At 38.6% G+C, this 24,829-nt stretch overlaps 3 protein-coding genes across 5 annotated transcripts in view; 2 read left to right on the top strand and 1 right to left on the bottom strand.

Moving 5' to 3' along the window:
• Positions 1–12,567, top strand: part of LOC144643691 (dynein axonemal heavy chain 1-like) — a 67,659-nt gene extending 55,092 nt beyond the window's left edge. For 2 of the 3 annotated variants that reach the window (XM_078503014.1, XM_078503013.1), the window contains 20 exons: positions 15–175; positions 724–949; positions 1,499–1,609; positions 2,171–2,255; positions 2,824–2,975; positions 3,081–3,197; positions 3,384–3,466; positions 3,904–4,003; positions 4,094–4,138; positions 4,359–4,517; positions 4,746–4,877; positions 4,985–5,155; positions 5,475–5,651; positions 8,440–8,616; positions 8,950–9,120; positions 9,452–9,727; positions 10,149–10,244; positions 10,326–10,436; positions 10,524–10,758; positions 11,942–12,567. In XM_078503014.1, the coding sequence (XP_078359140.1) occupies positions 15–175; positions 724–949; positions 1,499–1,609; positions 2,171–2,255; positions 2,824–2,975; positions 3,081–3,197; positions 3,384–3,466; positions 3,904–4,003; positions 4,094–4,138; positions 4,359–4,517; positions 4,746–4,877; positions 4,985–5,155; positions 5,475–5,651; positions 8,440–8,616; positions 8,950–9,120; positions 9,452–9,727; positions 10,149–10,244; positions 10,326–10,436; positions 10,524–10,758; positions 11,942–12,063 (2,907 nt within the window). In that variant the 3' untranslated portion in view covers positions 12,064–12,567. Of the gene's footprint in view, positions 1–14; positions 176–723; positions 950–1,498; positions 1,610–2,170; positions 2,256–2,823; positions 2,976–3,080; positions 3,198–3,383; positions 3,467–3,903; positions 4,004–4,093; positions 4,139–4,358; positions 4,518–4,745; positions 4,878–4,984; positions 5,156–5,474; positions 5,652–8,439; positions 8,617–8,949; positions 9,145–9,318; positions 9,337–9,451; positions 9,728–10,148; positions 10,245–10,325; positions 10,437–10,523; positions 10,759–11,941 lie in introns of those variants that run through there. The other variant, XM_078503015.1, reaches the window with a different exon arrangement.
• An 887-nt stretch (positions 12,568–13,454) lies between these two features.
• On the bottom strand, positions 13,455–15,810 carry LOC144643739 (centromere protein S-like). The gene is made up of 6 exons (XM_078503078.1): positions 15,720–15,810; positions 15,597–15,648; positions 15,264–15,335; positions 14,472–14,505; positions 14,310–14,376; positions 13,455–13,957 (listed from the first exon to the last, which is right to left on the bottom strand). The coding sequence occupies exons 1-6, from the start codon at positions 15,777–15,779 to the stop codon at positions 13,817–13,819; spliced, it is 426 nt and encodes a 141-aa protein (XP_078359204.1). The 5' UTR covers positions 15,780–15,810; the 3' UTR covers positions 13,455–13,816.
• A 528-nt stretch (positions 15,811–16,338) lies between these two features.
• On the top strand, positions 16,339–24,429 carry LOC144643688 (cilia- and flagella-associated protein 90-like). Its single transcript, XM_078503008.1, has 5 exons — positions 16,339–16,485; positions 16,630–16,662; positions 21,757–21,888; positions 22,467–22,583; positions 23,401–24,429. The coding sequence occupies exons 1-5, from the start codon at positions 16,384–16,386 to the stop codon at positions 23,557–23,559; spliced, it is 543 nt and encodes a 180-aa protein (XP_078359134.1). The 5' UTR covers positions 16,339–16,383; the 3' UTR covers positions 23,560–24,429.
• The last annotated feature ends 400 nt before the right edge of the window (positions 24,430–24,829 follow it).

The following is a 24,829-nucleotide window of genomic DNA, read 5'->3' as shown; positions in this document are numbered from 1 at the left end:
TTGTTATCTTTCAGACGTTCAAGCAATCAGGAAGTACAGTGATCAAACTTGGAGACGCCATTATTCCTTATCATGATGACTTCAAGTTTTACATCACTACAAAGCTTCCAAACCCTCACTACACCCCTGAGGTGTCTACCAAGGTCACTATTGTCAACTTCACTCTCTCACCGGGGTAAGTAGAATTGTATTAAGTAAGTGAACGGTATTTGGAAAAAAAAAGTGAATCTGAAATGATCCGTACATAATCGACTTGTGACAAGGACGAGTGCTGTTATTTGTTGCGAATTTAACACCCGTGTATTGCTTTATATAAGAGATCCTACTCCATTTGTGAAAAGAAAACATTTCTTCCTAGGAGTCACTTACATTCAAAAGGCAAACACTGTTTTTTTTCTAAGAATTTCTTTTTGACTTTATATGTGAACGAGATCACGTGTGGAAGATCAAATTATTTTCTCGGTAATCTGAAAGTTTCATTCTATGCCATTAAGACAGTGTAGTGATATCAAATCCTTTCAAATCTTAAGATTAACACTGAAATTCATGATTAAAATAACAACTAATCATAGTAGAGCTTTCTATGTGCGTGACTGAATTCGAACTTTTGTAAAAATAGATTCGAAAGCGGAGTTTGCCTGTTATCAGGGAAGTGAGTCTCTCTGTAATGCTCTCCTGACAAAGCACATGTTGCTAACTATCAGATTTTCTTTCGTTCTCAAGCGGTCTCGAGGATCAGCTGCTAGCTTTAGTTGTTGCCGAGGAGAGACCCGACCTGGAGGAAGCTAAGAATCAACTGATTGTCAGCAACGCGAAAATGAGACAAGAGTTGAAGGAAATTGAAGACAAGATTCTTCATAAGCTGTCGGCCTCTGAAGGAAGCCCTGTGGATGATATAGACTTGATTCACACACTTGAACAGTCTAAAGCCAAGTCCATGGAAATTAAGGTAACTAGAAAGATTTTTGTTTGCTTGTTTGTTTGTTTTAAAGGTGAACTGCTGTGTATTCTGTGTGGACAAGGTTTGGAAATGGAGAGGAATGTCCCAGATTCCCGTTTCGAACGACTCCCAGCATTGCGTGTAATTCGATATTTTGTGCGGTTGCTTCTACATGTATTTATGATGCTGTTTGTGAGGGAAAAATTAAACAAGCCCTTTTGGTTCAATCAGAAAATCATACGAGATCTTTCCGAAAGCTGTTCCCCGTGATACGTGGCAACTTGTTTACCCAGAAAACGGAATCGCCAGTTTATTGAATTCGAAATTAAATACTACTCGTATGATAAGATATTTCAGGAATGGGACGCTTACTGAATCTGATTCAAAGACTGTATATCATACACTAGTATACTGACGTCTGTACTGTTCACTTCTTAGTAGCACAAAAAATGTTAAACGTTTTATTAATACCTCCTTCCTCACAAAATGATTTGAACATGGCAACGTTTCAAAGTCTAGCCCTTTATGTGACAAAGGACATTTGCGCGTTGTTTTCAGGCCAAAGTAGTGATCGCTGAGCAGACTGAGAAAGATATTGACGAGACACGCAGTCAGTACATCCCAGTGGCTGTCAGGACTCAGATTCTTTTCTTCTGTACTTATGACCTGGTGAGTAATGTTTGTGCAGTCGTTTTCCAAATCACATGGTTATCACATGATCGTCACGTGTTGGGACATCACGTGGTAGCAGGAAGAATTGTGTGCCAACCTCTGCTTTGTACCCAGACGCCTCTCTCTTTTTGGCGGGAAATGGGCGCGCAAGGGAGCTTTTTCTCCTCCCCCACTGCTTCCCGTGGCCCCTCGCGCTTTGCGCTCGCTTGATTATTGCAGCGCGGAAAATGGAAAGCGCGTGAGTAGGAGGCTGTGCCTACCTGGTACTATGAAGGGCACGTATATATGATTTTCTAGGTGTAATCCTGAGTTTTGAACTGAATTTATTTTCCACGAAGTGCACGTTCATCCTTCCCCCATTCATACTACTAAAGGAAATTACACTTAAGTCCTAAATCGAATTCTCCACCTGGTCATAGTGAGGAAGAAGGAAGACTTTATGTAAACTTAAGAGAGAATTTATTATCGTAAAGTGATCATTATAAAAAATAACATGATAAATGCCGTGCTTTTCAGTGACTGGAAATCAATAACTATAATTTCGTTCCTTTTTTTCAGGCCAATATAGACCCTATGTACCAGTACTCTCTGGAATGGTTTATTGGCATCTTCCTCAACAGCATAGCTAACGCTGATGCTTCAGGTACTTAGATTTAACAAGTATTTATCTTTGACATGCAGCCTGAAGGGAGTAAAAAAAAATCAAAAATCTAAAACCATCTTGAACACCAACGGCCTTTCAAAAAGGTCATAATAATTTTGTCACTTAACTGGTCTGGTGGTCAAACACTTCCAAAATGCACCGAACAATTTTGAAGTGTACCAAACAACGCCGAACACTGGCGAAGTGTACAAAACGCTTTCGAAGTGTTCCGAACAGTTCTGAACAGTTGCGAAGTGTACCGAACACCACCAAAGTATACCAAACGCCTTGCAAAGTCCAGCGAAAAAGGGCGTTCTGAGTACTTACTTTTCGTCAAGCAACCGACCTATATCTCATGATTTTTCGAAGATTTCTTTTTTAATTTATTTAGCTTTGTTTTGTAGCTGGTTTGTGCCTTACAGCTAGCTTCCGCGTAACTGGTCGTAACTGGCGTCTTTTTTCACGCCGCGGCGAAAATAGTAGCGACACCTCCAGCTACGCTGACTATCTTACATCAGTCCCTTGTTCTGTGCCTGAGATTTCTAACACTCTTTTGTTTTCTTTGCAGATAACGTGGAAAAGCGAATCGATAACATCAACGACTATTTCACGTTCAGTTTGTACTCGAACGTGTGTCGCAGCTTGTTTGAAAAAGACAAACTCTTATTCTCATTCCTCGTGTGCGTCAGAATTCTGATGAACGAAAACAAGATCAACATGGTTAGTGTTTACTGATACCTTCGTCTTTCTCCAATCTTGAGTTAGTTTTTGTCGTAACTACGGTCTGCATAACCCCGTTTTAACGTAGTTGCTGTTATCTCTTAGGACGAGTGGCGTTTCCTATTGGCGGGTGGATCCACGGTTCCCAAGGAGATTGAGAATCCCGCGCAAGACTGGCTGTCTGATCGGGCCTGGTCCGAAATACTTCGACTCCCAATTCTTGTAAGTCCAACTGTGTCATTTTTTAATCACTGTTTTTAGTTTATGTACCGGTGTACTGGCAGTGTAATTCAACTGTTGATGTCCACGAGTTACCTTAGCTATATTTTTGTTAACTATCTTGGTAATATACACAGCCCGTGGCATGTCTTTCTTTACCTGACGGATCATTTTGTTATTCCTTTGCAGCCCAAGTTTGCCAGCTTTGCTGAGGACTTTAAGAACCACATAGAAGGATATCAGAGAATGTTTGACAGCGTTGACCCTCACCGGTAAACAACAGAAATTTTCACCATTGTTCTTTTTGAAGGGGAAAAGGTTTTTTCTTAGAGTTTATCTGGAGTTGTATCGAGTTCTTGACGTGTAGAATGCTAGCGAGCAGTGCTTTCGGTAGTGTTTAAACCATACTTCATTCTTGTCAGTTTTCAAGTCATACTCAAACGTGATAAGGTTAGAAATTTTTCAGGTTAAAACTTTGAATTTTCATGTAACTACGAAAACTTTTTTTAAAATATTCACCTTGTGCGAACTTATGCTCTTGCTGTTTTGTTCCTTCCTTTATTGTCGTGTTGTCGTTCGTGTTTGCCTTTGTACGTTCAAAAGAGATGTCTTGCTGATGCCGTCAATACTATTAAAACCACTTCAGTATTCCCATATAATTGTGTTCGCACGTCAAATGTACCCAATCTTACTTCCCTTTTTTTCGCAGTGAGCCGTTGCCTGAACCATGGAATACAGACCTGGATGCCTTCCAGAAACTTCTGGTGTTGAAATGCTTGCGAGCTGACAAAGTTACCAATGCAATGCAGGTAAGAAGATAAGCAGCAAACCTAACCGGTCATCAGAACATACATTTTTTGTCTTCGTGAAAGACTAACTGATTCTTTCCTTGTTTAAAGGATTTTGTGTCCGAAAATCTTGGACAGCGGTTTATTGAGCCACAGGTAAGTCCTATGTGCCAGGTTTGATAGCAGAAAGTTAGTTACTTTGACTTGCTAGACTAGTGTGTCGTTTACAAGAGCTTTTCTACAGTTAGAAACGCAAAAAAGTATATTCAGACTTTTATAGCTCATTTATATTCTCCATTTTCCGTTACTGGAAAACTCAGAATAAAACAACTTTCATACTGTTTTTCCTTGACTGTTTTCCCTTCTTTTTTTTCAGACTGCAGACTTGTCCCTCGTGTTCAAAGACTCATCGCCCAGCACTCCACTGATCTTTGTGTTGTCTGTTGGAACTGACCCTGCCGCTGACCTGTACAAATTTGCTGAAGAGATGAGGTTTTCAAAGAAACTCAACGCGATTTCACTGGGCCAGGGACAGGTATAGTGATAAACTCGGACACTTTTTCTTTCAGTTATTGTTAATGCTATTGTTTTGATTGTCTTGTACAAGTTAGAAACTTCTACTTTCCCTCTAACCCCTTTTATATCCACAAAGAAATTTATTCTCCCAGCTGGTCTCAATATATTGTACTAGTTGGGAGAACTTGACCAAATTATCACCTTATGCAAATCAATCTTATGCCTTTCCCCTCTTTTACCTCTCCAGGGTCCTCGTGCAGAAGCCATGATGCGCTCGGCCATGGAGCGTGGAAAATGGGTCTTTTTCCAGAACTGCCACTTAGCCCCCAGCTTTATGCCGAGTCTTGAGAGGCTTGTAGAGAACATCGATCCAGACAAGGTTGGTAGCAGTAGATTTGGCGCTCTGTACGGCATTTTATCGAGGTTTTATCGGTTGTAAAATTCCTTGTACTGACAGTACTGCAATCTACTCACCTCTCTTGGCAGGTCCATCGAGACTTCCGGCTGTGGCTAACCAGCATGCCTAGTCCCAAGTTCCCAGTCTCTATTCTACAGAATGGTTCAAAGATGACCGTGGAACCTCCTCGGGGGATTAAGGCCAATTTACTGAGGTCGTTCACTGGATTTAGTGATGAGTTCTATGCAAGCTGCAAGAGGGTAAGCGGTGGTGTTCACTCTTCTAAAATCACTGTAGTTTATGCAGTAAAACTAAAAGATTGTAAACTTATCTAGGTATGTACTGTGCTCCTGACTGGGATACGCCTGTTGCAGACGTTCGGTCACTAAGGGAACAGCTCGAAGGGGCGAGTGAAAAAATCGAGCGTTACGTCTTTCACCTTTCTTCGCACTGGTCCCCAGCTAACCGAATGCCTAGAAAAGGGTTACAATCTTCTGTTGTAGCTTGCTCATCCGTAAAATTTAACCAAGTCGCTTACTCGGTCAGTGTTGCTAATAATTTTATTTGTCCCTTTACCAGGAGGAGTTCAAGTATCTTCTTTTCTCGTTGTGTCTTTTCCACGGTGTGACGCTGGAGAGAAGGAAGTTTGGAGCACTGGGTTTTAACATACCTTACGAGTTCACCACTGGAGATTTGAGAATCTGTATCAGTCAGCTGAGCATGTTCTTAGAGGAGTACGAGGGAGTTCCTTTTAAGGTAAATCATGTTCGTCGCTTTTCGCCTTTTGAGAAGTTTACATAGTTGGCTTAAAAACTGTCGTCAACCAAACCACCAATGGAATATTGACTCAACAGGTCATGCTCCTTGCACGTACAAATTCGCTTCAAATGGGTTTCTAGTCGGCTACCGTCTGGAATATGATTGACAACAGCCAAAAGCTAATTTGCGCAAACGAAGACGCATTGTTACGGACACATTGCTGCTCGTGATGTTTCTTGGGTGGGCAAAAGAGCGGGACACAAAACAAATGTTTTGTTTCCATGCTGCGCAACCTTGGACTGGAAACATTTGTTGCGGACACAAAGTGTTTCTTTAGGAGGCTCGATGTAGTTTTTTTAGCCGAAGGGTGGTTGTTTTGAAAATTAAAATTATCTAGGAAGCCAATGTTCGATTTTTGTCAAAATACACCATAGTGATCAAATATGACCAAATTTTATTTTTTTCTTTACCCGTCACTTAGTCACAAAGGTTACCATAGCAACGATTGACGTTTTCTGTTGTTCTCAAACAAGCTTGATTTTCTCGAAATCTAGATTGACTCTTGGTGTTTATTTTTTGATACGTTAAAGTTTAGTAAATTGACTAACTGTTGACGAAATTTTAGAAAAATCTGTAAGAGCATTTTCAAGTAAATCAAGAATGAAATTTTCAGAAAAACACTGTTTTAATATAAAAAAGGCGCTTTAAAATTGTTTCGTATTATTTGAGCACAGTTACTCTCACTAAAATATAAATACTTACACCATCAAAGATCATTAACTAAAAGCGAAAGAGTTTTTGCTTTAATTTGTTAAAATATATCGCCTGCCGATTGTAGGAAATTATAAGAAAATACCAAAAACTTCATTCTTGATTTACTCTAAAACGCTCTTACAGATTTTCCTAAAATTTTGTGTACAGGTAGTTGTATATTTCGAGAAAATCAAGCTTGTTTGAGAACAAAAGAAAACGTCAATGGTTGCTATGGTAACCTTTGTGACAAAATGACGGGTAAAAAATTAAAATTTGGTCATATTTGATCATTATGGTGTATTTTGGCAAAAAATTAACTTTGGCTTCCTAGATTATTTTTTTATTTTCTAAACAACCACCCTTCGGCTAAAAAAACTACATCGAGCCTCCTTAAAAAATCAGAGCTGAAACATTTTTTGTGCCTCCGACACGAATTTTGTGTCCGCAACAAATGTAGCGCGTGCGGGCAAACGGGGAAACATTTGTGTCCGTAACATTGTGTCATTGTTTGCCACGGCCTTTAGTTTTAATGCTCACGAAACTTTGGAAGTCGTCTCAGTCACGGTAAACATTTGTGTCGGCAACATTGTGTCATTGTTTGCCACGGCCTTTAGTTTTAATGCTCACGGAACTTTGGAAGTCGTCTCAGTCACGGTAAACTCGTTCAGTGCTCAGTTCATCGTTCAATAAGTCCTCGGTATCCGAAGGTTACCGAACATTTTACGAAAGTACAGGGAAAGCGTCAATTATTTCAGTCTTGTCATGAGGCTACGTTGCTTTACGTTTAAGTCTTTCTCTTTTTCAAAAAGAGAAGGATTCAAACGCAAGGCAGCGTAAATTGCCCGTTCTCACAAAATAATGTCCTGGACCTTACGTATGGGGGAGGCGCGGTGGCCTAATGGTTAGCGCGCTCGACTCCGAGTCGAACGGCCCGGGTTCGAGCCCTGGCCGGGGCGCTGCGTTGTGTTCTTGGGCAAGACACTTTACTCTCGCAGTGCCTCTCTCCACCCAGGTGTACAAATGGGTACCGGCGAATTTACTGCTGGGGGGTAACACTGCGATGGACTAGCATCCCATCCAGGGGGGAGTAGCAATACTCCTAGTCGCTTAATGCTACGAAAACCGGGATAAGCTCCGGCTGTATAAGCCTCATGGCTCGGACACAGACTTTACCTTACCTTACGTATGGGACAAACTGAACACAAGCCGCCGTGAGGCTACGGACTGAGAGCGAACCATAAAATACAAACCCACACTGATCGCCACACACTTCTCTTAATGCTCACATGAATAATGTTAGCGTCGAGTACTTGGTGGTATATCAAGGAAATATCCCCTTTTATTATATAAACATCAGTGAAATACCAGGAAATCTTTCGCACGAAAAAATCATATCTTCACACGTGAAAATAACATGTTATTTTCACATGTGAAGATATCGATTTCGAAACATTTTCTGACAAGTTTACCCTGTTTCAATGCTGAATGAGCCAAAGTAAATCGATATTAAGTCGAAACATCTTCGGATCTTCCTCGGCAATCTTCGGATATCTTCGGAAATTTTCGGAAAAGTTCGGAAAATGTTCGAAAACATTCGTACGACCTTCGCACAACATTTTGCAAATCTTCGGAAATCTTCGGAAAATGGTCGGCAATCTTCGGAAAATCTTCAAAAACACCGTAATTAGTAGGTTTATATAATAAACAGAATATTACATGGTTGCTTGGAGATATGAAATTTATCTTCGAGTGTTCAAATCGATATCCCACTCGTTCGCTGCGCTCACTCGTGAGATATCGATTTGAACACTCGAAGATAAATTTCATATCTCCGCGCAACCATGTAATATCCTCTATTGACTGTCTTGATAGTTTTTCTCCTGCTGTCTCCTTCACAATGTATAGGTCACCTTTTCCAAAACACGAAAACACTGAGTATAGTTTATTCCATCCCTGCATGTGTTGTTTTGCTCAAGTTCTTTCTCCGTACTGAACTAACTCTGCTTGCTGCGCCTGTTGCTCTTTGTTGCAGGTTTTAAAGTATACCGCTGGACACATCAATTACGGTGGGCGCGTGACAGATGATTGGGATCGCCGGTGTATAATGAACATCTTGAATGATTACTACTCAGATAACGTCCTCAGCAGTGAACACAAGTTTTCTGAATCAGGGATATATCACCAGCTCTCTTTAACTGCTGATCACGAGGTATTATAAGAAATTAACGCTTCATGAAATTAACGCGAATTTCAAAAATTCGCGTTAATTTAAGGTGCGTTAATTTTTGTTAACGTTAATTTCCGCGCCGTTAATTAAGTGGAGCGTTAATTTCCATGACTTAAATTTCCATTATTTTGGCCCCAATTTCTCGATACAGTCCAGACGTTTTTGACTCATAGGAAAATGCATTATTCCTTCAATTCGCGTTAATTTAAGTCGCGTTAATTTCAAATACCTTAATAAACACAAGCGTAAGCTCACCCTGAGAACTTATTATCGTTGAATGAGCTAAAACTGACGATGTACAACTTGTTTTTCTAGCATTATCTTCGTTACATTCGTGGTCTGCCGATCAACGATACTCCGGAGATATTTGCTCTTCACGAAAACGCCAACATTACCTTTGCTCAGAACGAGACTTTCAGTTTGCTTCAAGGAATACTTAAAATGCAGCCGCGCGCATCTTCTGGCGCGGGCAGGTCACGCGAGGAGGTGAGTTACATGAAGTGGAACTTAGTCTGACTCGTCCCCAGTCGTCCTTTGAGTCCGTCTTGAGTCGACTGCTCAACATGGAGGGAATCAGCAATTTTCGCATAAGAGACGACTGGGGACGAGTCAGGAACTTAGTAATAACCTTTAGACCTGGTAAATGCGTCTCACTTATTCTTTCCTTTTTTAAAAATTTCATAGTAAGTTTGCTTGCAATATACGCAAGGTCTTTTGCAAAAGGAGGGAATGCATATTTCATTCTTGGAATTTTCCCTTGTTTACCTCATTTCTTACCACTCACATCGACTTACTAGACAACTATTCTCCTCCCCAGGTGATGGAAGAGGCTGGCCGCAGTATCCTGGAACGAGTTCCTCAGCCTATCTCCGTTTCCATGGTGATGGAGAAACACCCTGTGCGGTACGAAGAGTCGATGAACACAGTGTTGATCCAGGAAGTGATTAGATACAACAAACTGTTAGTGACTGTCAGACAGACACTTAACGACCTGCTCAAGGCGCTCAAGGGTCTGGTTGTGATGTCACAGGCTCTGGAGACAATGGCTAACAGTCTTTATAATAACTCTGTGCCTGAACTGTGGGCTAGTAAGGTATGAAAGACGCCTGTACTGTTATAATAATTATGTAACTGAATTGTGAGCTTGCAGTGTTCGAAAACGTATAGGCTAATCTGAAATGGGGTGTGATTGGCGAATGACTCGAAGCATAAAGCTAAAGGCTATTGGAATTTGAACTGCAGTCTTGGGTGTTAGAAAATGACGCGGTCCAGTTGCTTACCTACTGTTTATTCCCCGTCTTCCGTGTAAACATTTCCAAACTAGAATATAAAATGAAGGAAAATTTGAGCAAAGAAAAGTCTTATGAATTTCTTTTTCTGTAAGTAAAATTCATTACGTTTGGTGCGGGTCCGCGTGTTATTAAGAGTTTCCATTCAAGATACGTATTACATGTTTACACGTCTGCAAGACTTATGAACCTATGAAAATAACTGTTTGTATAATTTGTTTGCAGGCGTACCCCTCGCTAAAACCGCTGGCCTCTTGGGTGACTGATCTGGTGGCTCGAGTACAGTTCATTGAGAAGTGGATCGAACATGGAATACCTCCAGTAAGTTGGAATATTATTACAGAATACATTTTTGTTCTGACATCTGCTTCCCTTTACTGATAAGTTTTGTTTCCTTGGCAGGTTTTCTGGATATCAGGTTTCTTCTTCCCTCAAGGATTTTTGACGGGGACACTTCAGAATTTTGCGAGATCCTCTTCGATATCCATCGATGTTATCACGTTCGACTTTGAGGTAAAAAATCGTCAGGACTTCGGTAAATTTTTTTTTTCATTTTTTTCCGACAAAATTGACTTTGTGTCTTTTTTTTTTTCTACAAAGGTGATGAAGAAAACCGAAGCAGAGTTGACCGCTCGTCCCAGTAACGGCTGTTTCATCCGGGGTCTTTTCCTCGAAGGTGCCCGATGGGATTACGACAAACACGAGCTGACTGAGTCCCGACCGAAAGAGTTGTACACGGACATGCCGATCATCTGGTTAAAACCGACAGCGAACCGAGAGAAACCCGACAAGGGTATCTACGACTGTCCTGTCTACAAAACGTTGACTCGAGCTGGTACGTTTAAATATCCAAAGGTTCAATTGCATGTTAATCGGATGTAAAGATGGTTTATTTGTAGAAACAAAGAGATACAGTGCATCTTTGGTTTGACAACAAACGTTGTAACCTAAGACATTGACCAGGCGTTTTCACGGGAATAACACGCCTGAATAAATCACAGTTATAGGGAACACAATTTTTAATCCCATCAATTTTACTTGTATACCCTTATGTGCCACTTTATGGGCGAACAAGCAAGGTGATAATGTACCAAAGAAAAAAAAACCTTGTGCTTTGCTACACATATCTTACTTCACAGTGCGAAGATGTACCCCGTAAAGTTCCGACAGTAACCGCAAGTGGCGGTAAAATTTTACGGTTGTTAGTAAATCCCAGAAGTTACGACCTTCCGTTAGTAACGGGCCTCCTGAAGGTAGCGTCCTCAAACCGCAACTTGACTTTTTTTTTAGAAACAATGGAAATAGCAGATACCGAAGTGATCTGAATTCTTTTTAACGAGATTTATCCTTTTGATCCTCCAGTACACGTTTTAGCTTTCCGAAATAAGCGACACCCAAAAGTTGCGACCCTTCGAAAGAAACAATAGAAAAAGGCTGCTAAATTCGGAAAGTAACGAGGCCTGGATCGTTACTGTCAGAACCTTAACGGTGACTAACTAGACGAATTTGGTTAGTGGTGATTAGCGAACTCGGCTGATGAAAGTAAAACCTATATGTGATGTGTTTAATAGGAGACGGCTGCATGCACGCAGACTAGACACCTCAGGAATAACGAACATTTTGATTATGACAACGAATGGCCTTTATATTCGAGTTACACAAATAACGAACATCAAATATAACGAACGTAATTTCGAATCCGAGAGAGTTCGTTAAACCTAAGTTTTTCGATGGCGGTGTTGTTTTGTGGTTACCCTTTGGGGGGCGCGGGGGGGGGCGTTTAGTTTAGTATAATAAGAGAGAAAAGGGAGATTTCACAAAAACAATCCCCGGGGAAAGGAATTGCCGAAAGAGAGGCCGCAAAAGCGGGGTGTCCGCAAGGCGAGAGTTGACTGTATTGCAAATATGTTGCTAATCCTTGTGGCAAACTTCACCAGAAGAACGTGCACGTCGCACTCTATGGCAAAGTTGTTGTTTTTTTTACTAAACACAATTTCCCTCCTTGCTATGTTTTGCAGGTACGCTGTCTACTACAGGTCACTCCACAAACTTCGTTCTTCCAGTAGAGTTACCAAGCAGTCAGCCACAGCGGCACTGGATCAAGAGAGGCGTGGCTCTTATGTGCGCTTTGAACTATTAATATTTTGAAAAAAAAATAGCGTTGTTATTTAATTTAACTATACTAGTCGTTTTCTTCTGCACCGGTATTTCTTCCATTTCTTTGTTTTTAATGTTCAAAGACTAGTAATAGTTGCTTAGTATTGGTTAATTGATGGTTGAGATATTAATAGCTCACGAGTGTTATCTCTCTTGCAAGAATCGCCGTTTTTTCAAGCGCGAAACACGTTTACGTAAAAAGGTGTCTCGTCCAGTCTCATTTTAAGTCAGATATGTATGTAAATTCGTGTTTAGAATTTTTGTACATCGGTATATCGATGATACACTTGTGTTTGAATGCAGGGTAACGTGTGTTTTCTTGTCATTCCGTGCAGATTATCTGCGCTCCACATTTTATTCATAAACAGTGTATATATATTCATAACAGCATGTCATGTAAATATTGCCCATTGCACCTAGTGCTTCATTGTAAATTATTACCGAAAAAAAAAATAATCAATAAAATTTGAAGTTATATTGCATATATTATACTGCATCGTTTCTTTGACTTGTTTACACATTTTTACAACTTCCAACGCAATATTTTGTGCACGTTTTGCCAATAATAGTAGTGTTGTTTGTTACTTTTGTTTACTGGGAAACCCACCGTACTTTGTACAATTATGTTGAATCCTTGGTTCGCTGATTAGAACACTTGATGTCACCACTCTACAACTATTATATTGAAACACTATCTATGGCACGTATTTTTTTGCTGGTTGTAGGTTGAAACGACCTGTTTATTGGAGTTGAAAATGAATGGACTCCAATATAAAGGCTAACCGCAAGCAGTCTAAGCTATTTTAGGCTAACTGCTATTCAGGCTAACCGAACTAATATTAAAGTAGACTCACTTGAACTCAGAAGTCGATTTTTCAACCTGCAACCTGCAAAAAATACCAGCCCCACTACCAATCTCAATAAAGGCTTCAAGCTTCTAGTACTGTAAATGTCTAATCCGAAATACGTGTATTTTGTTGGTGTGATTGATCTACCAAACTAACTACTGAAGTACCCTTCATGTATGAGTACTTGGAATGTCTACTATGTAAGTTTCAGTTCTCTCAACCGTTTTTCCACCTTGTTCCCAGGGTCTCCTAGGTACAAGGTGGGGTCTCTCTTCTTTTCTCTCTACTTTTGTCATTCTTTGCTCTTATAGGAAAAAAAAAAACACAAACTTCTCCTTAAAGAAAGACCCTGGAAACAAGGTTGCTTTTTTCTTGTCTTATTCAACCTTGATAAAATGTTAAAAATTCCAAATATAGCATCTAATAAGTTTACATTCTAAAATACTAAAAAATATTACTGAAATATTTTATAAGTATCTCCCAGCAGTAAAGAAATTAAGAAAGAAGGAATAACAAGACACATTCATGAGAATATTTTAATGTAGTTTAATATATGTTCAAGTATTAAGTTTTACATTTTACTACATTACATTTTTACATTTTACTACCATATGTGCTAGATATCGAGGATGGTCTCATAAAACTCTCCAAAATTTACTCATCACAGGAAATACTTACAAAGTTTGAAAGGGTGCTTTAGTACTGCTCCTCAAAAAAAAAAAAAAAAGATTGCAAAATGTACATTACCATTGTAATTCTTACAAAGGTCCTCGGCCATCTAGCCGCGTCCTTAGCAGTTCTCCCCAGCTGACCCTGACAGAGCCAGTGTTCCAAATATTAAACTGCTCGAACTTTAAAAGTCAAAATGCTAAAACTATGACAGTCCAGTCAACTTTCATCTTCAATTTCAATAGCGGCAGCACTCTCCTGGGCTGGTTTGCTCTTCTTTGCCTTTTTTGTTTTTCTGTTTGCCTTGTCAGCTTCATGTGCTTTAGCCATTTCTTTGCTCATTTCTTCAATGTGTGCAGCCTGAAATGTATTGTCATATTTACATATCACTTTGATGGCTATACAAAACTTTGTACATACAGTTGAATCCCGATAACTCGAACCTTTAAGGGAAATCGAGAAAGGTTCAAGATATCGGGAACTCGAGTTACCGAGGGTAAAATTAGTAAGAAAACGACCTGGAGGGGAATCGGAAAAGGTTCAAGTTAGCGAGTAGTTCGAGTTACCGAGGGTTCGAGTTATCGGGATTCAACTGTAAATGTAATTATTTATGAAAACAGAAAGATTAGGATAAATAAAAAGTTCAGTAATTTTACATAAGATCAAGCACTTTTTAATGATCAATCAAAATAATGCAACTTCTTGAACTTACCAAAGTTGAACTTTTTCTAGCAAGCAGCTGTACATCATCACAATTGATTTGTGTTCTTTTTGCATGTCTTAAGAAACAAATAGTTCAACTTGATTAGCTGTGTATTATCAGTTTAGAAAAATAATATCAATAAAGCAGCATTTGGATTTGAAATTGACTTACTTTGCAAAAAGTTCAAGATCTACTGCAAAAGATTCTGAAATTGAAAATGTGCATTTCAGTGAGCTGTAATATAGTATAAGAAACAAAGATGCACTTGATTACAATCAAATAAGTAGTTACGCTCCAGGGATCCATGGTCAAACCTGGCATAATCAGGAATTTAACAGGTCTCCGCACGCTTGTGACCTTTGAATGTGTTTTACCCCAGACCCGATCAGTCAGGTATTCTTCTAGACCAAGAAGGGTTTGGTGGACAGAGTTATGAGTTCACATACATGTATTGAACTTGGTTTAACACCTCCCAGGAGAGATCCCTGGGAATGATATAGGTGATCACTGGCAAATCCGAGGGGCTAATCCCCATCCCCCCATCCCTTTCACGGCAACCCATGATCATTACAACGATCTGTAGTAAAACCATGTCGCTGAAACAGTGGCATTTAAAACACTGTTGTATTTCAGGCTAACCTTCCCTGAGAACAAATCCATGGTACTGGAAGACATTTCTAGTTTAATCAGATGGCTTGTATAACCTCAGGGGAGGGATATTTGTCAATTTTTTGGCCCCACCGCTGGGGGTTGAACCCTCAGAATGGATATATCATTGTTTATCTTTCTCTCCAAGTGTAATTTTATTGTTCCTTTAATGATGTTATCTTCATTTATGCAAACATTTAGTGACCTTCATTATTTTAATTGTTCTTGATGTTATTATTTATATGTCAATTTACTACTTTAGACACTTTACTACTTGGCACATTTTACATAACTGCCTTGTTTAAATAAACGCACCACATTGCTTGAATGTTGTCTCTGTTAATGCAGCGATAAATCGTCTGGAAAACTGTAAACCCGACTCTTCACCTGTGTGAAAGAAACACAGCAAGCTACTAAGTGATGAAACTCAAGAGGCATGATGATAAAAAAAAATATCATGGCTGCTTCAACAGGTGAAATGAAAACAACAACACACGATCAGATTTAGTGCGCTCGCATAGAATAATTGATCGGAGATTTAGACACGGCTGCTTGCAATATTACTAAGTAAGCTTATTTCTCGTTGTATGCTTCAAATGCATGTCCACATTGCATAGTCGACCATGAGCTGTCGACAATGAAACTTACCTGCTTTTTCACAGATACGGCCCACTGTATAATGCAGAGCTGCTTTTAATCGCTGAAAGATAATAATATATATTTGAATCATGTTCAAAATTCCAAAAACAATAAAATCAGGGAAATCCAGACCTGCTGATAAGCCAAAGCTTCGTATTCTTCGTCTTCTAGTTCGTCTCCCGATGCCGCCATGTTTACTAAATTTCGCGCCTTCGATCCAGTCTACCACCGACAATCACAACTCCTCATTACCAGTCTCCCTTTAGTTTTCAATTTTTACGGATATTCATTTCTTAGTTTTTTTAAAAATACATCTATCTATTCATCCTTTTATTTATAATTTATTCGTCTGTCTGTTTTATCAATTTGTTTGTCTGTTTATATATTTGTTTATCATTAAATTAATTAATTTATTTGTTTGTTTGTTTTTTTGTTTAATAGATTCCTTAATTTTTTATTTACTCATTTTTCTGGAACAGCCCCCAGCCCAATGCACTTTGCTTTTTCAAGTTTTGCCGCAATTAATCCCATTGTTACTTATATAAAACCTGGCTATATATTTTTTTACTTTTTTATTTTTTTTTTTGGTGGGGGGGAAAGAGAATTTTCCTTTCTAGTAACTTTTTGTTTGTGTATTTACTTCGAATTTTTTATTTCCTGTTCTGAGTCAGGTTCTGAGTTGTCTTTGTGGCAAAAAATCCTGAAACAATCCCTGGAACAATAGATCCTGACAAAGGACGTATTGCTATGGTTACGCCCCGTATACAACGAAGGATTATCACATTCAGAACAAAACATGGCGGCGGCCGCAAGCGAATCGAATGCCTCACGTTATCCAAGCGAAAAATCAGTCAAAGAAGCCTTAGATATGCTAAAACCTCCTGGAATTCTATCAAAGGTCGGTCTTTCTCTCCAATTGATATTTGTTTACTAAAATATGAAGAAACAAATTGAATTTATTGAACTTAATTGATGAATCGATTCTAAGCTCACGGAAAAGAACGATGTCGCGCGCTTACGAATCATTATTGTTATTTTGCAGGCGTACAACCAGTTCCAGCTAAAACGTTATCAGGTGAGTTGATTTTTGTTGTTTATTAGTTTACCAGTGAACCTTTGAACTTTTGAATTTTCCTGTTGTCCGTCGTGATCATATGAACTGGCTACTGTTTCATTCGTCGTAGGGCGTCAGGTAAAATTATGGGAATTTATGTTGATCATGAGCGTCTTCGTTAAATCAGTTCTTTGCTTCTATTAACCTTCTGTTAAAACCATTATTTGCGAGATATGAAAGTAGTTATATATGAAGCTACACATCTGTTACTTTCCCTCTGTCACCGTTTTGATTCTGTGAATCCTTTAATTTGTTGATGCATGCTGTCACGATTATAATACAGACTGCTTAGAATTGAAAGGACGCAAAGAAGTTGGGGTGCTTTAAAATTATAATTGAATCAGCTGGTGATGACTCACATGAATCAAACATTAAAACTCATACATACCGTTCTCAGTGAAACTCAGGTTGTTGCCTTGGTGACTTGTTAGGAATAGAGATTTAAAATTGATATTCTGTGACAAACTGGTTCAAATTGAGCCTTCAAGTACCCTGGGTGCCAGAGGGTTTTTTCTTTTTTGTAGGAAAGACACTATTTTTGAGCAGCGAAGCCCGTATTTTTTTGTGCGCAGCAAAGCCGCGATCGTGGTAAGCAAAAAACCCTCTAGTCATGGCGGTTGAGAACCTCACTTCCTTGCTATTTCGAAATGCGATAGCTTGCCAAACTGGTTTTGTGCGGGGTCTGTTTGCTTTAAATTTGTAATTTGATAATCTTCATGTGTATCGATGCGTGAATTCTGGAGTTGCGGAACTCGTCAGTAGCCTCACGATTTAGAACTCTGGTGATTGACGGTATCTGAAAATAGTTTCAATAGTTTTTGTAGAGTATGCTATTTAAATTTGTTAATTCTGAATCTGGAAGGTTCAATTTCCTCGGTGTTTGTGCGAAAGAGCAACACACGTACGCCAGGTGTCCCATTGGGATTTCCAACCAGAATTTTATGCAAGCAGATTGCTGTGTCATTTTTGTAGCTTTGTACGTGAAACGGGGAAGAAATATGGACATTAAAATTCGAAAAGCTCTTTGAGGGTCTGAGTTATTCCTAACAAAAAGGTAATGGAACCTAAGCAGATGCTTAAGTGCCACAGGAACTGAACGAGCGTAGAAATATTTGGCAGAAAAGATTAAAAGGTGTCACAGTTACCAACTCCATCCCGCAGTGAAGTCAACGCAAAGCTACCATCTTCCGCCTTTGATATGTGAATCAATCAGCTACAAAGATGACAGCTTAAAGCATACTCTGCTGCACCCGAAAGGTTCTCTTCAATTCGCTGCCTACAGTGTAGCTCTACCCGCAATTTTCTTTGTTTACAGTTTCTTTGAGTACAAAAAACCGGTTCTTGTCGCTCCTGGGCGCATTGCAGTGTTTCAACCAATGAGAGTAACAGTTAGACCATTATCACTGGGAAATAAAAGAACTGGCACTTAGTAAGGAAACCAATCAGCGATCGAGTTCAAATTCTGTACTCATGGAAGTGAGATTCTCAACCGCCGTGACCAGAGGGGTTTTTTTACGCTTGTTTGATCGTGGCTTCGCCACTCTATCAACAATTGCGGCTTCGCCGCTCTTTGTCGCCGCAAAATAAAACCCTCTGGCACCCTGGGTAGCCTCCAAGATGCAGGATTGCAGAAAAGCACAAAAATAGAACACATTTTTTTTTCCACAATCCTGCACCTTGGTCATTGGAGCCCTGCATGCCTGGGTCATCATGTTGTGTTCTTGAACAAGACGTTTTACTCTCCCTATCAAGGTTTACAAATATGGCTTGGCTTCAATAGGGGTCCTGTATGGTCTTTCAAAAACTACGCATCCTGCAGAATTTTAGTTAAGTTTCACGGGTCACAATTTTTTTTCACAACTTGTGCCTTCTCAGTGTCTGGATTTCTTTTGCATGGCTTAGAAAGTTTAATTTCAAGCTAGCAGAAAAGCTACTATAGTTTCACTGTCTTGCAGTCTCTGATTTACTTTTTTGCAACCACTTCCAGAGCAGTTTTGTCTCTGGCTGTGAGAAAATGTTTCATACACAATCTGAAGTAGTTTGTTGATATTTATTTTCTTGCCAATTCAGGCCATGGAAGAAATGGCAAATTAAAGAAGCATCAGTCCAAATGAGCCCACGTTTAATGTAACACCTTCCTCGGCACTTACAATTTCATCTGATTTTCCATGTTTAATGTGTTTGACTATAGTGTTGGTAAAGAAAATGGACAGCATGATTGGAATCACCCCAAAATACCTAATATGGATTGAAAAATTCCAAAAACTAATCGACTTTTTCAACCCCTCTCCCGAAAAATCCTCATGTATCATACATCACAAAATATATTAAACTTATAATCTCCTATCCCTGATTTTATTGCAAAATAATATTGCTAGACAGAAATTTGTTAAACCCCCTCCCCTCCAACCCAAAAAATTCTGAAATTGTCAATTTTGCAACCCCCAAAACATCTTTCACATTTCCCATCTTTTATCCTTGAGCACCCCACTATCTGTTCTTGAATACAAAAGCCATTATGCCTCTTACTGACTCTGGACTTAAACTTGTGTACTAATAAATTTAACAAACCTTGCCAAATATAATCTGGACACAAAGTCTCCAAAAGTACAGGTAGTCAGAATTTATGTCAGGGAGCAGTAAATCTTTGCATAAAAGTATTTAACAAAGTTAAATGTATGTGGGTAATAAATAAATGTGATATACACGCTGTATGTTCTAATTGGCTAAAGATAGATAATCATACCACACCTGCATATTTTGCCTTATGTACCACTGTCATGATTGAGATAGGTAACAGGTAACGTGCACATGGGTTCAAAGCAAATCTAAAAAAAGGTGCATGTAGATTTGGTTTGGGGGGCAGCTGAAGCTCACAAATACTACAATCTAATGTGGGTTCAAAAACCTTTTCCCACCCCCTTACAGAAAATGCATGGTGCAACAGTTTCCTGATAATTTCTTTAATTAAAAGAAACAATCCACAGATGGTCATCTGCATAAATACAGGACAATCAGTCAAGATAAATAACAAGAACCTTAAAGAAGCTTTAAACTGTTCAGTTTAAGTTAAACAGTATTTTTTTTTCAAAAAGATAAAGATGATAAAATTAACAAAATTAAAGAATGTGCACTGACAAAAGGTTGCGTGATTCACATTTGTGACAATCTCCAGGCAAAACTAAAAATCATGGGCAAATTATTAACTGGCCTCACCTGAGGTCACTCAGTTGATTATTACCAGTAGTCATTTCCATGTTGCTTTTGCCTCATGGCTTTTTCAGAACAATAAACTCCTTATGCAAAAATGTTTCATATAAAAATAAGTTGGATTTGCGTGAAATTGAATGTGCAGGTGAAACGCATTTTTGTAAAAAAAGTTTTGCTCTAAAGAGTCATAATTTTCAGACTCAAACTTAAGGCAAAAGACAACACTGAAATGGCCTATTGTTTTAATGAAGGACTGCAGGTGTTGTGGCCTAAAAATGGTTATTATGTTGGACTCAGCATGGCCAGGCCACTGTTCTGTGTTCTTCAACAAATTTAACTTATAAAAATAGCCCATTTGCATGAAAAGGGAGACCTTAAAGAAGTAATAAATTTGATTGCCTTTTGTTATATAAAATATTTTTTATAAGTTTGATTATTTTCAATTACCAAACAAAAAGTGATACTAAGAACGCAGTTTATAAGTTACAGGTACCTACAAAGTACCCCCACCCCCACTCCCGATTGGCTGACATGTTCACCAATTGAAATAACTGCAGGATCTGGAACCATTATCAACCGTCTCCACTCACCAAATAATGTTTTCCTTCTAACTTTGTTTTCACATTCATTTGTAGAGAATATAGTTGAATATAAATCCATTCACTGTAGATCGTTATCTTACAGTTATAGCTCTGCCTCATCCCTACAAGGAAACGCATCTGAAATTAAAGCTACAAGTACAATTCCAGTGCACTTATTTTCTGAAGTTTTCAGGGTTTTTCCGTTTGGCTGGAAAATTTGGGCATTTGCAAAAAATCTCCTAAAATGAGCAGTTTTATATGCATAATTATTCGACCCGTCCACACCTCACCTTTCAATGAGAAGAAAAATCATGAATAGAGAAATTGTTCAAGACTAATGTATCATTTCAAAATACTTCTGTGTCATTTCAATATCAATTTGTTGCATATTATCTCCAATGTAGCTTTATATCATTCCAATATAGTGGTTTCATGCAGATGTTGTCTGGGTTTCAGGCAAAGAAACTGCAAAATACTAATTAGTGAATAGAAGTTTATTGTTAATTTTTTGATTACACTGTAAATGTTTGGTCAAACCAATTTTTAGGAAATCAGTACTATTTAATATCACACGTCAAAAGTCCATAATTCAATTTTCTTTTGTTCTGTGTCAGTTTTTAAGGAATCTATGTTTACATTTGTAAGGTCTGGTGCAAATATTATAAATACAGTCAAAATACGCATTTCTGTAAGGTCGAGAGTTTAAACTTCTTCATGACTTCTTGTATGATAGCATTTATTACAGTGTACCGGTACATTGCAGAAGAAACCTTTTAAACAAAAACGCGTATAATAATGAAGTGTTCATTACATGTTAATTACCATGAAAAAGACATTACTCAATAAGCAGGGTTCTTATCGCGCCTGAGTTGTTTTAACAACAATAATCTGATTAACCCTGCATGTGGTACTTTCCAATACAAAGCCGGTTGCCTGGCAACTGCCTTTCATTCTTCATTAACAGAACAAAATCATTTGGTGCAGTTTTGCAAACAATCAGAATTTAGCGACATCGAACCCATCTCGAAGCTCGTTCTTATTTTCACGAAATCAAACGAAAATGGGCGATTATCCCGGGAGCGGATACAAAATGTCCTCATATGGCCTTAAAGTATACAATCCCCAAGAAACTGTGGGCCAATGGACTCAATGTTGTAAGGTATATTACACATGCATAAAGGAGCAAATTACAGCATGTAGTTTTGGTTTACGGCCGGTTTCACTAACAAAGCTAAATTTCATGCCCTGTCTTTTTACATTTCAGCGAGAAGATGCGATCAGAAAGAATCATATTGTCACAACAGGAGGAGAAGGTGTCGCCGATACGTGGAAAGTGGAAAGACCAAAATCTTTAGATCTACATCAAGACACCAGCTATTTTCGTGCTAAGACCTTGGTATGTTAGTTACGTTTAGTTATCAACTTATGCTTCGCTTGTTTGTGAATCCCGCTGTGCGTATAGTTGAAAATGGTCATCTAATTTTTCGATTGGTTTTCGCGTTTTATTTTTTGTAGATCGAAATTTTCGCAAAAAAATGTAATTCGCGTTAAAGACTGGTTTACATAACGGTTTCCAAATTGAGGACACGTTATTTGCAGTAGACTAGGCGCTTTTTGTCAGTTCCAAAATGGCAGTTAGATCATCAGTTAAGTTTTGATGCAAGCTTGTAAAATTTTTACGTCTTAAATTGTAAATTGTCGTTTAGACAGAAGAAAGAATGTTTCAGCTATTTCCTGAGTTTAAAAGATTAATTGTACACAAACATTTTGAGACGTTAATTTTGGTTATAAACCGACAAACGATTAAGAAATTCCTTGTTCACAAATCAATGCACGTATTTTTTAACTAAACTTCAAAAATTCACAGTTAACATTTACACTTGTGCTCAAGCGTCACGTGGGCTTTGTCTGCGGTTGTTTTCCTGCTCAACAATGACTCCCAATTAAGTTTTGTTATGATTTTCTTCTTTGCAGCATCAAAGGCCCTCTACATACGATCGAATTAATCATGTTGTTGAAGGATACAATCAAAAACTCCATCGTGACGACAGAGAGCACGCCAAATCACGAGGACTCAAAGTCAACCGCGAGGTTTGTATATTTTGGTTTGGTTTTCTACTTGTCCATCTCCAGGGAAACTTTGACGAAAACAACAAAAAACGCTTCCTTTAAAAGTTGTAAATTGTTAATGACTTTTGGCCCAAAATTGTATCGCCTTTGGTATACGGGGCTGCCTCATCAATACACTATCAATAATGTGTTTCTTGTAGTAAACCTAAACATAAGCTAACATAACTTTTTTTTTTGTGGGGGGGGGGTGTTGGGGGGGGGGGGGGGTTGTTTTTCACCCCCAACAAAAAAAAAAAAAAAAAAAAAAAAAATTTAAAAAAATAAAAAAAAAAAAACCTACCCATAAAAAAGGGGAAAAAAAAACCCAAATATTCGAAAGGGAGGGCACGAAGTTCCCGGTGTTGTGGTCTGGCCTTTGTGTAGTAAATTACAGTATGTGTACAGCGCATTTGAACATTACATATGAAAAATGCGCTATATAAATTGATTATCATTATCATTATCATTATATTGTGGGGACTTTATGAACTTGGTAAAGAAGTTACAGTTAGTTGATTTTACAATGCTACGTTGCACTATAAACTTTGTAAGTGTGTAGTGTCGTTGTAAACTGACTGTATTTCCGGGTTGTACGGTTCGTGAGGGTGGATAAGAACCTGCCTTGCAAAAAAAAGGAAGATACACGTGTTTTTGAAGAGGCGCCAGCTCCCGGATAAATGGAGGGGACATTTATCCTGAGAGTACCCTGCGAGCACAGACTGCATGTGTTGTTTTCTCTCTGTACTTAAAGGATTCAAATAGTAACAATTTTTTTTATTTGCTTTTTTTTTCTCATTAGGAAGTCAGTGTGACAGTTCCTGCGCTATCCTCGTCAGTGTACGGCCATCCATCACTTTCACCGCTGGAGTTCACAGACCGCCGGAAACACGTCAGAGTGGAAATTTGTAAAAAAGACTTCTTGAGGCTGGGAGGAACCAATATAGGAGAGGCTGACTGACAAAAGTAATTTATTCGAATTCCCACGTGACGGCAACTAAAGAAAGCTATCTGACATGCGATTGGTTTCCTGGGCTTGTCGCAAATTTAGCCGAGTAGCAGTCTGGGGAGGGGACAAATTGAACTTCTTACTGACCGGGGGTGGAAGTGAAGTAGAATTCAGTAAAGATCGTAAAATACATCCAGCTGTATCATTCTTGTAACACGGGAAATGTCATAGATCTAGGAAACTTGTAAAAAAAGTAGTTTCAAAATAATAAAATAATTTGAAAATAGTTTCATCCGTTTGCGGCTCTCAAAAAGACCGCTATAAACGGTTCATTTATCCCAGGGGTCTTCTGTCAACTACTTCTTTGGAACTGAGAAATTAAAGCAAATGGTGATCACTGTGCAAAGTTATAAGTCTTCACACGCTTCTTGTATATCCTATTCGACCGAAAACACATCCAAAACTTCAATATTCATATTTCTCTGTAGTTTTTATCCTTACTATGAATTCAAATGTCAGTCACTAGTAAAAACCAAGGTAGTAAGTTAACGTGGGATTTATTAGAATGCAAAAAGCTAAATTTTACGGCGTCAAACTTAATGGCAATAAGGACAGGACCTATAAGTATTTTCTCAGGTATACAGTATTTTTATCCCAGATGAACGTTCCATATCAAACAAGAGAATCTCGTTTCCAAGGCAGTGATCACTTGCTAGTGTGTCCACATCTGGCCCTGGGTTACTATTTTAATACTATTAAAACATGATTTCCAGAATATTTTTCATTTCTCACTGAAACTCTTATGTATAATGTATTTGTAAAAATGTAATTTCGTGTAATTAGCATTGACAATATTATTAAATTGTTCTTCTATGCATTGTAGTACGTTTGGTATAATCTTCGGCTAAGATGCATGTAACATAGCAGAACCAAACTGAATCGCACCTTTTGCCCTTAAGCAGCCATTTTTCGACGTTTTTGCTTGTTTACAAGCTAAAATGGTAGAATAGGGGTTATGTGGTCAAGATTTGGAACCACATATTTGTAAACTCTCAAGGGACTTTTTTAATTTCTCAAGGGACTGTTTTAATTTCTCAAGGGATTACTTTCCGCTGTGTGTGATCTCGTGGTAAAAACGTGACTTGTCACATCTACAAACGTTATATAACAATTTTAAAAGTGACATGTCAGCTTTCTTATCTCAACGCACGTGTGTCTGAAAGGCGATCTATAAAAAGCGTCGCACAAACAATGGATTGCGTAACTAAAACACGAATAAATA

The sequence above is a fragment of the Oculina patagonica genome, chromosome 2 (assembly GCF_052425735.1).
Source record: "Oculina patagonica isolate OP01 chromosome 2, crgOcupat, whole genome shotgun sequence".
In the NCBI taxonomy this organism is placed as follows: Eukaryota; Metazoa; Cnidaria; class Anthozoa; order Scleractinia; family Oculinidae; genus Oculina; species Oculina patagonica.
Note: the sequence above shows the minus strand (reverse complement) of the source record. Positions and strands in the feature narration are given on the sequence as shown.